The 17,638-nt window shown below is 35.0% G+C and overlaps 1 protein-coding gene across 1 annotated transcript; it reads left to right on the plus strand.

Annotated features, from left to right (window-relative positions):
* Positions 1-5,280: 5,280 nt before the first annotated feature.
* Positions 5,281-7,334, plus strand: LOC128869322 (uncharacterized). The gene is made up of 2 exons (XM_054111853.1): positions 5,281-7,155; positions 7,236-7,334. Exon 1 carries the CDS (start codon positions 5,617-5,619, stop codon positions 6,121-6,123), a length of 507 nt encoding a protein of 168 aa, XP_053967828.1. The 5' UTR covers positions 5,281-5,616; the 3' UTR covers positions 6,124-7,155; positions 7,236-7,334.
* Positions 7,335-17,638: the final 10,304 nt, after the last annotated feature.

Genomic DNA, 17,638 nt, shown 5'->3' on the forward strand with positions numbered 1-17,638 from the left:
TGAAAAACGGTTTTATGGCCATAAAATGAGATTTTGGGGGTGTATTTGAAATTTCTCCTATACCATTTTTCTTAGTTTTACTATACCTACAAGTTGTGCTAGGTCTCCATAAAAGTATAATATCACTGTCGCACAGTGTAATCATTGTAAACTATTTAAATTCACACCTTTTAGAACTAAGCATGTAAAAATTTTTACCGATAAGGAAATTGCCCTTTGCAACAATATTTACACTAGAGTGAATAATTGTAAAAATTATTTAGGCAAGAACAAGGAACAAACATTAATTCGGTATAAATCGGGACGATTTAATTTAGGAAAGGGAGAGTTAAGGAATGATTTTATCCACAAATGATAAAAAAATAGTTAAGTAAATTCTAAGTACCATATAATAATGCAGGGCTGAACAAATCCAAACATATTTTAAGAATACCAAAAGATAAACATATGTTAAGATAACGAAAGATAAACATATGTATTTTAAGAATAACAAAAGATAAACATATGTATTATAAGAATAACAAAAGATAGACATGTTTTTCCTAAAGAGCAAAGAAATAAACTAATATACAAGTCGTGTACCTAAAACAGTATGATGAGGCCAGTATTAACGTAATATTAAGAACCACCCTAAATTAAATTCAAAAAAATAAATTTTTATATTTTTCCAAAGACAAGCAAGTCCTTAACTATCTTCCAAGTCTTTAACTAGGTTTAGGCGTTCTTCAGTGACAATTAGACACTCACACCCTTTTTGTAACTAAAATGATCGGTTCGGATAGACGCAAAATCCTACTGTAAATGTTAATCTGTATTAATTAAAACCAAATCAATTTGGCGTGTACGTTCATTCGGTATAGACGTGCTTTTATCGAGCTCCGTGCTTTTTACTTCTTATTGTGTAATATACTTTGTTTAAAAAATTCATAATCTAAATAATAAACAAATGTTATAGAGACAGTGACTCCTTATTAAAATACAAAGCATAATTTGCATATTAGCTGTAAAATGCCGTGTGTTTGTGGGCAGAGAGTTGATCGCAACAAAGTTAATGCCAAAGTTCAATGCGCTATGTGCAGAGAACGTAAATTCATAGAGAAGGCGCAGTCCCGGCCCGTTCCTCCTAACAAAATACGGGTAGGAAAGCACAAGTTAACAGTAGGAAATTAATTAATATGGCTGCCGGAGAGAAATGAGAGGGAGAGAGTGATACGCAAGTGTGAAAAAATGTAGTTTACATTAGCTTACATTTGCTTGCGTACAGAACAGATTTGTTCATTTGATATGTCCATATGATTTGTATGCATGTTTACAGATTTGTTCTTTTTGGTTTTTTTATAAAAATTGCGCGTAATTTAGGACATATGTATGTAATTAAGTTGTGAAAATTGCGCGAAATTTTATGTATGCATGTTTATATACATATATTAGCAAAGGACATATTTATTTTAGGTTTACATATATGAAAATTGCGCCAAATATTGGAAAAAATGTATGATTGCATTAGATTTGATTTTGATTAGATAAATGTATATACATATGTACATATATGAAAATTGCGCCAAATATTGAAAAGCTCTTATGATTGCTTGTAACCAATTGAACTTGAATGCGCACATTCTCATTATTTTATTTACATATTTATAAAAAACTTTTGAATTTAAAGGATCGGGTGTAGGATAATGCCGTATGGGTAATTTGAAGCCAAGTATAATGATTTATTTAATGAAACTTGGTTGAGATGTAAGGCAGTGGCTCATGAACAACTTTTATATCTTTCAATATTTACACGCATTTTAATACAATACACTTATAAATTAGTACATAATACAACTATGTATGTATGTTGTTCTAAATTTCACTTCAATTCATAAAATATATGGTCACAAACGCATTTTTACTGGTTTTTATACTTGTATTCAAAACAACAATATCCTTTCGCTAAATTACACAATTTTAACAATTAATTACTTGAAAACTATAAATCCCCGGAGGGTGCGGTTTCTTGTTTTATATATGTATATGATTATACTGAATATACCTCAATTTAAATTTTGTAAAAATTAAAATAAAAACTTTAATTAGGCTATGATGATGTCCCACCGAACAAGTGGACCGAAAAAAAGAAAAAAAGGAGCTGATGTATCGAGAGCTGCGTGCCTAAGGATAAAGTTATACTTTTTGCGTTTCCTAGGGACGAAGAGACCCGTAAGAATTGGGCCTTGGCTTGCAACGTGCAAGTGTCAAGCACTGACAGGGTTTTTATTTGCCAACGCCATTTTGAACCCACATTGGTTACAAAATATAAACTCTTGAAAGGGGCTTTTCCTTGCTTCAATTTAGAGCCAGTAAATAGAAGTCGCTCGCCTAGTGCTGCCTCTGATTGGGTTTGCCCGCCCGTCACTGCAACTTATTGTAGGGTAGTTAAGCAAGTAGAAGAAGATTTAACTCTGGAAGAGTTTGAGAAATATTCGATATTAGAGGAAAACAGGCAGGCTAGTTATAGTAATCAGATCTGCGTGGACTTAGAAACCACAATCACTCGCGAACGGTTTGCTCAGTCTGCTCGCTATTATCAGAGCAACGCGGTCAAATTCAATAAACGTATTGAGGAGCTTGAAAAAGAAAATAATGACCTAAAAAATAAATATTCTGAGTTGTTGAAACGTGCAATAATTGCGGAAGAAAGTTGTAGCAACTTTTGCAAAAATGATCGTCAGTACCAAAAAAGGTTGGTATAATGAGGACGAAAAGACATTGGCTTAAAATTTGAACTATATGTCCACTAAAGCATATACTTTTATGCGTGACGATGTAGGTTTTTGTTTACCACACAAATCATCGCTTTTGCGTTGGCGCCCCATCAGGTATGTTGTTCCAGGTTTCAATGCCAATGTCGTTAACAATTTAAGCAAAATTGCTAGCAAAATGTCCGGCACAGAACGCATATGCATTTTATTATTTGATGAAATTAGCATCAAGCCGGATCTTACTTATAATAAAAGTAGGGATATAATTGATGGGTTTGTGGACCATGGGGAAGGTCAACGTCAAAGCAGAATAGGGAACAAATGTTGTTTTTTTATGGTTAAAGGGTTGTGCTCTAAGTGGAAGTATGTATTTTCCTACTATATTTCCAAAAATGTTTTAATGGTTTTAATGGTACAGAGTTACATCAAATTGTAATGAGTAACATTTTATTTTTCAGGGTTTTCTCCGTCTTTCAGATTTTTCTCTATCTTTCAGGTTTTCCTTTTATCTTATTTTTCAGGTAGCACCTGAGCCTAGATTTTTAAACCACTACAATTTTCACTTAATCACGACAATAATTTAATTCGACAGGATTTCCTTACAAAATCAATATATTCGTTCAGCTAAATCAAATGAATATCTGCATATGAAAAATCGTTCATATGGACGTGCAAAAGCAAACACGCATATACATAAATACATGCCTACGAACTTCCATAGACATACATACATATGAGGCTGCGAGCACTTGCGACAGAAAAAATAATTCGATTTGCTATTGCTGTCGAGAATTGAGAACACATATTTACATACATATATTGATGCATACATATGTACGGAGCCGCGGCCACTCGACTTGACAAAAATTCAAGATTTACCAAATATTGGCAAATAATTCAACGCGAAATATTCCAATATTGACTATTTTCGAATGGTCGCGAAAATTGGCATATGGGCGGCTCGTTTTATGAATGAAAGTTCTTTGCTCGTAGAAATATGAGCTCGAACTTATCAATGAATTTGCTTTTGTTGTGTTTTTTAATATTTGAAACTGTTCAGCGCCGTCGCGGGTAAATAATCATGGCCGCAGCAGCTACGCCTAGGAATGCATTTTGTTCTTGTAGTCGCTAGGCTTAGAATTTTAGTTTTGGAAGCATACACATGTAAGGGCAAAAGTAAGTATGTACGGTTATATTATATGTATATACGAATATTCATTGTTTTGCTTAGAACTTTTACGTACATATGTACATTGTCCCAACATATGTATTCATATGTATATGCATACATACATACATATGTATATGTACGCGAATACCGTTTAGATGAGTTTTTTTGCATATGTTAGGAATATGTTTGCATACGTTTGTCTATTTGCTTTTGAATTTTTTATATGTAGATACATATGAGCTGTGTTTTGAGGCAGGTCAAGATTTTTTTCTGCCCACATGAATATGGATGGTAGATGTTATATCTGTTTAGTATATGAATATACATATTGTACATATGGATATAAAAATTTAAAAAGGACACATATTGTTGAATAATAACCGTTGATGCAAATGAATGGTTTACAAAGCCAATTTTTTATGTGAATATTTTGAAATTATTTTGATAACGCACTTAATATCAATACAATTAAGTTAATTAGATACTTAAAATTTCACATTCATGCATGCATATACTTAGAATTAATTTATTCATCTCACAAGAAATAATGCATTTGCGCATGCAAAATGCCTACGGGAAATAAGCATGAAAAAGAAATGTGATTTTTGCATACATACATACATACATATGTATATTAGAAATACGTTTGTCTATTTGCTTTGAATTCTTTATATGTAGATCTGTATGAGAGGTGTATGAGCTGGGTTTTGAGGCAAGTCATGTTTTTTTCTGCCCACATGAAAATGGATGGTAGATGTTATATTAATTCAACACTTTGCTGAATAATAAACCTTGATGTTAATGAATGGTTTACAAAGTTATTTTTTGTGTTATGATATTTGAATAATTTTGATAATAGACCTAAATTCAATACAATTTAGTCAATGAGATACTTAAAATTTCATATTCGTGCATGCATATACTTACAATTATTATTATTATTATTTATTAGAGAGATATGAAATATAACACTAACTGATAGAGCACTCTAGCTACTTAGGCCTACGGTGCTATTGCGTTACTTAGAATTAATTTATTCATCTCACAAGAAATAATCCATTTGCGCATGCAAAATGCCGACGGCAAATAAGCATGAAAGAAAAATGTACAAGTCTGCTGTTATTTTCTTTTCCCTAACATCAAATCATGGCATTTTACATTTCAATGCAAACGCTATATTTATTTCTGTTGACTACGCTCCGCTATGTTGACTACGCTCCGCTATGTTGACTACGCTCCGCTATGTTAACTCTCTACTGTTAACTTCCTACCCTCGTTTTGATGTGTTTTGACATTTAACCTGCCCATTCGTTCCTGAGCCTTCTCTATGAATTTACGTTCTCTGCTATGTGCGGCGAATTTTTCCATTTAGGTTGTGTTTGGATTTTGCAAAGCGATTTAGAACTTTTACTTAGCTGTAACAACAAATATTTGTGCAAGGACTGTCAGGCTACTCGTCGGGCGTCTATTCGCTCCCCTCCCCTATGCCCTTCCCCAAGTGAGTGCATAATAAATAAAACGAAAAGTGCGTGTTTATCTAATACACAAAATCAAAATGTGAATATCGCAAAACAACAACCGTTGCCGACTAAACAGTCAAATCAAAATATAAACGACAATAACCAGCAAGTCTCTTTGTTAACCGTGCTAAATGAAATTTCTGCTCTTAAAATAGAATACAAGAGCGCGGTGACAATGCTAAATATTTTACAAACAGAAAAGCAGCTCTTAGTTGAAAAACATATGCATTCAGAGACTAAAGCTATGCGCAAATCACACGCTGAAGATGTGGTATCTGCTATTTCCATGCTCACAAAAGAAGTTAAAGAACTCCGACGCATTGCATGCTCTTGCAAGTGTGCTAATAAAAATGTGAAAAGTGCATCAAAACAATTGTCTCCTAAGTCTGCCGTTAATTTGCCATCTACCGCTTCTTCGCTTTCTCTTCACATAAATCCTCTCCCAGCTGTCGAAGAGGGAAATAAATCTAATCAACTCTTACAAACAGCTCAGCCAATCGAGAAACGCAATACCAACAAAGTATCGTGTTCAGCAGCGGTGATGGATTCTGCTGCGGCTGTGACTGCATCCTACGCCGACGTAGCTAAATTAACTTCACATCCCGAACAAAATGCCTCTGCTGCGGATGCCTCTGCTTCTGCTTCTAACTCTGCGTCCGCATTCTATTGGTACTTCGAATAAGCCAAAAGTGAAAGCGCTTACTCGTAAAATCGTTGTTGGGTCGAGCTCAAATGATGAATTAAATGTTGCGCATATAATGAAATGGTTACACTTATCTTCATTTAAGCCATCTGTAACAACAAATAATATTATCGCCTACGTATCTAAGCATTCATCTATTAGTTCCGAAATGATATCTTGCTATAGCCTTGTAAAGAAGGATGTGGCTGTTGATTCTCTAAAGCGAGTGAACTTTAAACTGGGGGTCTTCTCAAATCATTATGACAGCTTACTAAATTCAGAGCACATTTAAAAAAGAACACAAACTGTAACCCTGAAATGCAATCAGCTGTTTTTTCGCGCGCTAATCCGACAACGAATTGCAGAAATTTTTGGTGGACAGTTTAAAATAAAAAAATAAAAGAATGCTAGCTAATGAAGAAAGTCCTATTAGCAGAAAAACAGTTACAGGTAAAATGAGAATGTCTTGACTTTTCTGTCAAATGTGAAAAAGTGAAAAATTTATTTAAACGATCCTTTTTGATAGTATGGACGGAAGGCGAAACGAGACTTCTGCTGGATAAATACGCCTCCTATTTGCCGGACGTTTCTCCCTTCAAGCAGGTAAAGAAAAAAGGACATGTGGATGAAAATTGGCGCAGAGTTCGATGGGAAAAGTTGGAAGCAGTGTGAAGAAAGGTATAAGACCATCATGAAACGTAGAAAAGTGGCGGTGGAAAATAACAGCACCTCAGGTGCAAAACGCCAAAAGCTACAGTTTGAAGAAGAGCTCGAAAAAATATGCAAAATAGATGATTCCATTGAGCCGGCAGTAAAAATAAGTAGCCAATGTATGATAAAAAAAGAGGTCGCAGCAAAAGAAAAGCAAAGAAAGAGGAAAACGCTGCAAGAAACTATGTTAGAAATTGCTGCTAGGAAGGAAGCCAGAAAGAAGCGACACAAGGAAAGAATAGAGAAAGCTGCAAGAATCGAAAGCCTTTTGGAAAAGTGCATCAGTGAAATCAAACCAGCTTGAGGCTGTGGGCGTGTGAGGTAAGTTATTAAAGCCGATTTGAATTGTGTATGCTGCTTATGATCCATTAAATGTTAATTGAAATATTTTGGTTTTGCAGGCTTCTGTAATTAAGTATAAAATGGGAAGAAGTGCCTTTCGTTCCTGGTCCAATGTTTCGCCTATTTATTTTTTACTTAGTACCTGCTTGAATCAAATAAATATGATCTCCCTTATTTTCAATAAATACAATATATAAAACAAAAGAAAAAGTAGTTTTTTAATATTTATTGAAGTTTCTTTCAAGGTACATCTCGTTAATACAATTAGTGCGTTCGAAAACCGTGCTAGTCCAAAATTTTACATGTTTGGTCATTGACTGGCCTTAAAACGATACTTAGCTGTTAATATTGAACAAATAAGAGGAAATGCCGAACGAAGTTAAAAACAATTTTTTGATTTCCTCGGAACGTTAATTTTGAACATTTACTGTTTTTGAACTAACCTATTCAATGTTGCTAAGTAGAAAATTTCCGATTTTCATAAAAAAATTTAGGTACTTTAAAAAAACATGTCAAAAAAGTGACTTTATTTGGCTTCTTTTTATTTCGCCCAGCTCAGTAAGAACAGTGTCGCTTACTTCGAAAGGAAAATGTTGTTCCTGAACGGAAGCAGGATCAACGCAGTATTCTTCTTTCACTATAAAATCTTGTTTGTCTATGCAAATATTATGAAGTACGCAGCATGCTAGTATAAATTTCGCTTTAGTCTCAACTTCATGAAAATCTAATCGCATAAGTTGCCGGAAACGGCATTTTAACAATCCAAAGGTGTTTTCAATTCAGACCCGTGTTTGACTAAATTTGTAATTGTATCTCTTTTCTTGCTCAGTTAAATTCCCGTAATCCCTATACGGCGTTAGCAAATAATTTCGAACCGGATATGCAGAATCCCCTAACACATGATATTTTGGTAAACATAGCTTTGGAACTTCTTTACCAATGAAAGATAACTTCAACACACGCGATTCGTGCACTTTACTCGCCACGCCAGTGAAAACATCTAAAAATTTTAGATTTGCATTACATATACCCTGCATAGTCACGGAAATTGTGTCATGCCTATTTATATATGTTGAACGAATTTTTTTTTTCGGCGTCCTTGTCGAAATGTAGGTTCCGTCAATGCAGGCTAATACGTTAGGAAAACCAGAGATTGACGCAAACTCATTTGATATAATCTCTTTTTCAGTAGCACTTTGAGGGAGTTTTATGATGTCTGGTGAAAGTCCAATCTGAAACGACACAACATTGTTTATCACGTTATGGGCACAAGAATATGACACATTAAACAGGTTGCTAACCTCACGTATGGTAGTTTTATTGCAGCAAAACCTACATAAGAAAATTATTTGAATTAAAAGCATACACATTGGAGTCATTCCATTGTTACCATAAAAACAATAACACGTGTGTGTTTGGCGTTACTTGTGGTCTCCCTCCTTTATAGTTCCTCCTTATATAGTACGAGCTGTTTGTGTATTTTGCGATTAAATCATTCGCACTTTCACGCTCAATGCGAAAATTTTGTTTAAACTGTAAATGTTAATAAATTATAAAAACATACAGTATATAAACAAGCACTGAACAGAATTATTAGTTAATTTTTGGATTTAAAAGTACGCCGAGCTCCTCGTCATCTGAAGAAGAGGACGACGACTCCAGGAGGTCATTTATTAAACTGTTTGCTAAAATCAAGTATCGTTTTTTCATTTCCCGGCTAACAATGTTCTTCCACCTATGACACCAATTATTTGTATGGAGGTAACTATGTATACATATGTAAACTCTGTATTTTCGCGCAAACACATTTACCAGACAAAATACAATTTATTTTACTGATTTTGGTAATTTCAATTTGCAAATATCACGGGCAGCTACAATATTTTGATAGTTCTATTTATGTATAATCTCAATTTTCGCTTTTTCAATTCACGACTGCTAAAATGAAATGTCAAAAATGTGTAGACTTCATCTGTGCTGCTCGGACACAGCCGATTAATGTGAGCAAGAAAGAGTCAAATAAGGGGCTACTTTTGTTACTGATCAGCTGATTAATAGGGCAATTATCTCCCCCGTCGATACCAGAGAGGGCAAGAAATGTTGCACTTTCACATTTTTTTAGGTTTACCCTTGGAGAAACGATAAAGCTGCCCCTTGGAAAAATTGCATTCATTTTACAAAAGAACACAAAATTCGAAAGTGGCAGCACAGGGCAACATTTTCATGTAGAAAAGAAAACGCTATTAGTTCATGTTGTGAGTATGATGTGGTGGTTATAACCGAGACTTGGCTCAACTCAAACTTTTTTGATGCTGAATTTTTCGATCCAAACATTTACGTTCTTTTTCGTTAAGACAGAGATGCTGTCAAAACTGGATGTAGCAGAGGAGGCGGAGTCATGATTGCAGTTCGCTGTAATCGTCGCGCATCACTCATTCAATTACATGAGACTGATACCAGAGAATGTTAATGCAATGAGAAGGTGCAAATGTTACTGTGAGCTTTTTTTAGTACAATTGAGATTTGAAAGATTTGAAGTAAGGGAATTTAGCACACCGAGTTTATAGACACCACACTGAGTTTTGCCCACACAAAAATTTAAAACACCACACATCTTTCACCTCAACACACAACACATTTCTCACCTCGTCATTAAACCAATTAAATTTTTACTATTTTCGTATTTTTGAAATAATAAGCGAATACGTAAAATTTATTACATAATTTTTTTTTTCAATTAATATACATTAAAAAAAAAACGATTTAAAAAAAAAAAATTTAAAAATTGAACTCGAGTCTAACATGTGGCGAGGAAAAATAGGCGGTGCGTTTATTTCTTCGACTGCTTATTTTTTTACCATTTTGTTACTTTTGAAATGATAAGCGGATACATAAAATTTATTACAAATTTTTTTACGATTACATTAAAAAAAAAAAATTTAAAAACGAAAAAAAAAAAATTTGCACCGAGAATTGATGGCGAGTCACGTGGGGAGGATAAATACGCAGAGCGTTTATTTCTGCGCCTGCGTTGTGAACAAAAGGTTTTGTGCATGCGCGTGACGCGAATAAATTTTAATAAAGTTCTGAAAGTAATTCATGAAGTTTTTCATTACACACATATGTACATAAATGAACGTATACTTTATATGTAAATAAATGATGGTATATGATAATATACATAAGTACATAATATGTATGTACATGTCAATAGGAGGTATTTGCATTCAGAAAAAAAGAACGGCTTAAGATAAATCAACACTTATTTTATATTGTATGTCAATGTATAGTTTATGTATTCGACAGCATTTACATACATATGTATGTATGTACATTTGTATTTGAAAAACAATAATGCACAAGCGCAAGAACATCATATCACATATGCAAGTATGCCCAAATAACCTTGACTTATGTATGTACACATGTCACAGCACATCACATTCTTACAAGAAATCAAATACACATACGCACTAGTGAACGAGTTTCTTCCTAACAAGTGCAAAAACAATTCTGCTCTATGTATGTATATATGAGTATACCTACTTGCCTTCTAAACTTCCTACAAAATAATTGTATTCATATGTTACTACATCCATGCACGTTCATACATTCATGCATATATGCACGAGCACAGCGCTCTCTTCTTGCTTCCGTGTACTTTTGTCTTTCACCAGTCGATATTCCTAATATTATTCTTACAAAAACACAATACTTTGATAGACGCAAAAGCAACAGCAAGCGCAACGCGATGGCCGCTTTGCCACCACACATTCTAAAATGTTCTAGAACACAACAAAAACACATACCTCACATGCGCATGTCGCCCAAAGCTAAAATCTAAGCCTAGCGACTACAAAAACAAAATACATTCGTAGACGCAGTCGCAGCGGCCATGATTCTATCAGCGACGGTGCTGAACAATTTAGAACAAAAACAAAAAGTTCATTCATAAGTTAGAGCTCATATTTCAATTTCATTCATAAAACGAGCCGCCCATATGCCAATTTTCGCAACCATTCGAAAATAGTCAATATTGGAATATTTCGCGAATTATTTGCCAATATTTGATAAATCTTGAATTTTTGTCATGTCGAGTGGCCGCGGCTCCGTATGTATGTATGCACCCTTATATGTATGTAAATATGTCTTCTAACTGTTCGACAGTCGCGAGTTAATGCGACTTCCAGCGAATCACACATTGCTGTCCGCAAAGCCGCATATATGTACCTTATGATCAGAAAGTACCGGGAATGTTTAAATTAAACAAAACAGAGTTAAATTTAAGGCAAATTTATATTATCTCCTTCAAAATTTGACCCGTCTGAAGCAACACACATGTGCCAACGTTTAACCCAGTCCTCCAAACACCCGCGGCAGGCCGATTTGTATTCTCTTTGATCAGTGCGATGGCGCGTTATCATCATGCAAAATCTGAGAATTGTTTTCTCACATTTCCGGCGGTTTGCAACACACAGCATCTCTCTAAGGTTTCAAAACGGATAAATAATATTCTTTATTGACTGTCTGGCCCGATGGAAGGTACTCATGGTGGACTATGCCTTGGCAATCGAAGGAAACAGTCAACATCACCTTCCCGGTTCTTTTTGCTCATAGGGTATACATATCCCATCTTTTCACTGACGGACAAGAAGACGGTCGCAGTTGTTGTTTTTTATATGCATACATTTTGCGTTCGTTGAAGGTTTGTATATATTTATATACATATGCGTGCATGCGCGTTTGGTTTTCTGGATGCATCCATGGATATTCGAATATTTTCTCATCAATATGTGTATGTAAGTGGTTCAGATTTGACAAAAGAGATTAAATATAGGAATGCATATTCAAATGATTGCCTTTATGGCTGTTTTACATATAGTAAATTAATTCAAAAGAAGTATTAATAATGTTATATAGAAAATAAATTTCTAAATAACAGGTATTAGAAAAACCTGAATACACTATTTTAAATCAATTCTAATTAAACCAAATACAAAAAATTAAATAAAAATTTCGAACAAAGAAAAGTACCTAACGGATTTGAACCTGAGTCAAACATGAGACTATGTACCGCATACACAACATCGTGAAAGACGATTGCGCTAATCTATAATTACTAATAAACTTTTCTAAATCACTCATTTATTCGATTCGCAGTTTTATATGCACATATTCTGCGTTAGTTGAAAGTTTGTATGCGTAATTATATGCATATGTATGTGTGTATGCGCGTTTGGCTTTCTGGACGGATATTAGAATGATATTTTCTCTTCAATATAATTTGGATTTGATGAAATAGATTATAGACATACATATGTACATATTTTCTGTTTTGATTGATTTATATAAAAATCAGGTCATATCCAGTATGAACTATTTTATACCGTAAAGAAATTTCCATTTATGAAATACAAAAAAAACACTATTTTAAAGAAATTTTAATTAAAATAAACTCAAAAATTTTACTAAACTTTCCTGGTTTGAATTGTAAAAGAAAAATGTGCAAGAAAAAAAAAATATGACTTCAGGACTTGAACCTGAATTAAATATGTACGTGCCAAAAAACAAAACGAATAATTCCGCCGACTTTAGCTTCTGCACCACAAATTAACTGCCGCGCGACCTTCTTAATCGCAAATTTATTCGCTTCGCTGTGGGCATGAAATAAGTCGATTTCCTTAGTAGTGTGCCGAAAAATCTTATGAAATTCCTCAGTAGTTTGGTAAATGCAGAAAAAATCTGAATTCCTGTCCTAGCGTGGTAAGTAAACACTCGCGTCACTCGCGTGGTAAATATCTGCAATTCCCCACTCGTGACGAAAGTTGAATTTGAAATTACCTTAGTTTGAATCTACAAATTAGAACTCGAAAAAAGCTCATTTAACATTTGCTCCTTCTCATTGCATTAACATTCTCTGGTTGCGCCGTTAATAAACAGAGGGTTCGTAAACGTTGTTGCCGAATAAGATAAAGCACAAATGTATAAAAGGTGTTAACAGTGGAAAAGGTCTTAAATGTTATGTTAAACTTATATATGTTGAAAAAACGACTATTATTGAGTTTAAAAAATTATAATCTAATAAACATTACAATTTATCAAAACAACAAACACTATTAATAGTACTCTGATTAAAACTAACTCTAATCAAAAACAATAAAAGAGCAAACAAAAAATATGCTGCTTAATGAATCTTCAAGGTGAAATTTAAAACTTGTTGCGGAGCTGAAACTAATATTACTAATAAGACAATTAAAGAGTTTGAACATTAATAAACCATATACAAAAATTGCGAATAAAAACAAAAAATAAACCCACAAAAATCGAAAAAAAAAAACAAAAATCAGGCAGAGGCGTTAAGAGAGGCGCGCAGTATACCATATTTCGATGGCCAAAGTGAGTACACAATCACCCATTTTTTAAGAGATGTGTCAACAACTATGTCGCTAGTGAGCGAAGAAGGAAAGCACACAATTTCTACAGTTTTATGCAACAAGCTGAAATGCATGTTATCCAACAACTTAATGATCCAACTTTTGATGACATTCTACACAAATTAAAGGAGGAATTTGGCGTAATAACAACATTTTTAAATTTAAGAAAGGAGGTCAGGAATATTAGGGCTAGTAGTATCGAAGACTTACATAGTAAGTTAGGAGTGATTTTACAGTCAATGAACACGAATAGTCACTTGGAATCCATGTTAAAAAATGGGATCATTAGACCAAGTAAATCTCCGTATAACTCACCATTGTGGATCGTTGAGAAAAAGTCAACCAGTGATGTTAGGAAGCAATGGCGCCTGGTTATAGATTACCGAAAACTAAACAGCGTAACTGTAGACGATAGGTTTCCTATGCCAAACGTAGAGTCACTTTTTGAAAAACTAGGGGGCGCACAATATTTTTTCACAATTGACTTGGCAAAAGGATTCCACCAGATTTTAATGTCTGAGACCAATATAGAGAAAACAGCTTTTTCAGGTCCAAATGGACATTATGAATTTACGCGTATGCCATTTGTTCTCAATAATGTGCCGGCTACATTCCAACGCATGATGAACACAATTTTAAGTAACTACATTAATAAAATCTGTATAATATATATGAGTGATATATTAATATTTTCACCATCCATAAGAGAGCACAGTGAGAGTTTAACCAAAATATTCAATAGGCTGTCCGAAAACAATCTGGAAATACAATATGAAAAATGCAATTTCTTGTCAAGGCTTAGTGAAGTTTTAGGTCATATAGTTACCACGGATGGCATTTAGGCGAATCCTAAAAAAAACATAAGCAACACAAAGAGTAAAATTGCCCCAAACCGTTAAAGAGACTCAGTCTTTTTTAAGCGTGACTGGTTATTATCGTAAATTTATCAAAAATTTCTCAATGGTAGCCTCTCCTATAATAAAATATTTAAAGAAAAATGAAAAAATCAATGTTAACGATTTAGAGTATATTGAGTATTTTGATAAATTGAAACTCATAATGACCTCTCCCCACTTTTAGCATTCCCAGACTTTTTCGAAAATTTTTTGTGACAACGAATGCAAGCAATGTTGCGATAGGCGCGGCTCTTAGCGAAAATGGCAATCCTATTTGCACATTAGCCTAGTCGCACATTAAACGGCTTCGAAAAACGTTACCATACATTAGCGATAGCGTGGGCTAAGCATTTTAGACCGTTCAAACGGATCACAAGCCACTAAAATAGCTATATTCTATGAAAGATACGAGTGCACGCATTCTAAGGTGGAATATATATGACATATTCGAATATGAGATCGAAGTTGATTATATACAAGGTAAGGAAAATAATGTGGCTGATTTTTTAAGTCGACAAAAAATTGACGAGAGCGAAAACTTAGACATTAAGTCTCTGTTCGAAAACTCTCTGGAAACGGTGCATTCAGCACACGAAAACCAAAACGACCATTTCCTTATCTCCGATTCAATTGTGAATAGGTATACAACTCAAATTCGACTAATAAAAGCCAAAACCACAGAAAGTGAAGTTTGTATAACAAATAGAGAATAGATTTTACAATAAAAAGTTTTGAATGAAAGTTGTAGATAATATTATTATCTACAAAAAAGTATCTCACAAAAAACCAGTTGCACCCTTATTTCTAAGATGGCGACCGCGGGACACAACCCTCGACCCCGAAAACTCAAACTTAAGTTCACGGTGATGGGTTTCACATAATAAAACCATAAGCTCGCGTACTCCTAAAAATACTTACTTGGCTATTTTTTTGGTCTCTTTTTACTGGACTAATATGGGCGGCTCGTTTTATGAATGAAAGTACTTTGCTCGTAGAAATATTAGCTCGATCAGTTATCAATGAATTTGTTTTAGTTGTGCTTTACAATATTTGAAACTGTTCAGCGCCGCACATACCGGTATTTTGATAATCTAGGCGGCCAAAAGTCAATTTTGTAAAATGCATTAATTGATTTTAATAATGAATAAAATAGAAAGATAACATAATAGAGTATTCACTCCACCCCCTCTCGCGCTTTTTCGTCGCGTGCGCTACCGCCGTATTGGCAGTTAAAAGTTCATTGCTTATCACACTACACATATCTCGCTCGGCGTTTGGCAAGCAACAAATCTTCAAAAAAGTAAAGTTAACTTATTTAAAGTTATATGTCTCGTTTTAATGATGGAAATTGAAGCTTCAGGTATGTTTTTTCCAAATTTAATAAATATTTTATAGATTTTGTTCATTAATAACGTAATTTATTGAACTCCGTACAAGGAGAAATAGTGCATTTTTTACACATTTTTTTTATTTGTTAAGCTGAAAGTTATACTTCCAAGTCCGTCCAAGCTTGATTTTTTTTCAGATTGTGTAGATATGCTTTGAAATGTAGAATAAAGTAGAATTAGCTGCAGAAAACCGGAGATTAATTAATTGTGGAATTTCAAAAGATTCATGGAACAGTTTTTTTTAAAAGCGTTTTCTATACTTGTTATTTTTTGGTTTGTTTAAGGTTCTCAAGGCACTTCAGGGGTTCGAATTGTGACTCGAAAATACCTATTCGACCGCATGCTAGGTCAGAATTTACCAAATTTGGACGAAAAATTAAACTCTTACAACAGGAGCTTTTGTCAAGTGAAAAATACTCTGACGAACAGATATCAGCTCTTAAGCACAATTTTTCACATTTTAAATCACAAATCAAGAAAAAGTGGCTACAAGTACATAAAAAGGAAGATGTTTTCCTATCAAAGTACATGTCTTGGTTGGAAGGAGGTTTTGAATTAACTGTTGCAGCAATACCGAAACGATGTGGCCGTCCTCAGAAACATTTCACTGACTCAGGTGAAAGATCTAAAAGACGCAAAACTGCAGAACTCAGAACTGCTTCTAAAGTATTAAAAGACATTCAAAACTCTTCTTCTTAATTGTCGCTATAACCGCTTACGCGATTTTGGCCGAGTTTAGCAAAGCGCGCCAGTCGTTTCTTTCTCGTGCTAATCGGCGCCAGTTGGACACACCAAGTGAAGCCAGGTCCTTCTCCACCTGATCTTTCCAACGCAGAGGAGGCCGCCCTCTTCCTCTGCTACTACCAGCTGGTACCGAATACTTTCAAAGCCGGAGCGTTTGTATCCATTCGGACGACATGACCTAGCCAGCGTAGCCGCTGTCTATGTCGTCGTAAAGCTCATACAGCTCGTCGTTCCATCGTCTGCGATATTCGCCATTGCCAACGTGCAAAGGTCCAAAAATCTTACGCAGAATCTTTCTCCCGAACACTCCAAGCGTCGCTTCATCGGATGTTGCCATCGTTCAAGCTTCTGCGCCATACGTTAGGACGGGCATGATGAGAGTCTTGTAGAGTGTTAGTTTTGTTCGTCGAGAGAGGACTTTACTGCTCAGTTGCCTACTTAGTCCAAAGTAGCACTTATTGGCAAGAGAGATTCTACGTTGGATTTCAAGGCTGACATTGTTATCGGTGTTAATGCTGGTTCCTAAATAGACGAAGTCTTTTACAACCTCGAAATTATAACTGTCTACGGTGACGTGGGTGCCGATACGCGAGTGCGCCGACTGTTTGTTTGAAGACAGGAGGTACTTCGTTTTGTCCTCGTTCACCACCAGACCCATTCGCTTTGCCTCTTTGTCCAGTTTGGAGAAGGCAGAACTAACAGCGCGGTTGTTAAGGCCGATGATGTCAATATCATCGGCATACGCCAGCAATTGTACGCTCTTATAAAAAACTGTGCCTGAGCGATTAAGTTCTGCGGCTCGTACGATGCTCTCCAACATCAGGTTAAAGAAGTCACACGACAGCGAGTCACCCTGTCTGAAACCTCGTTTGGTATCAAACGGCTCGGAGAGGTCCTTCCCAATTCTGACGGCGCTGCTGGTGTTCAGCAACGTCATCTTACATAGCCGTATTAGTTTTGCGGGGATACCAAATTCAGACATCGCGGCATACAGGTAACT

Source organism: Anastrepha ludens, chromosome X, assembly GCF_028408465.1.
Source record: "Anastrepha ludens isolate Willacy chromosome X, idAnaLude1.1, whole genome shotgun sequence".
NCBI lineage: Eukaryota > Metazoa > Arthropoda > Insecta > Diptera > Tephritidae > Anastrepha > Anastrepha ludens.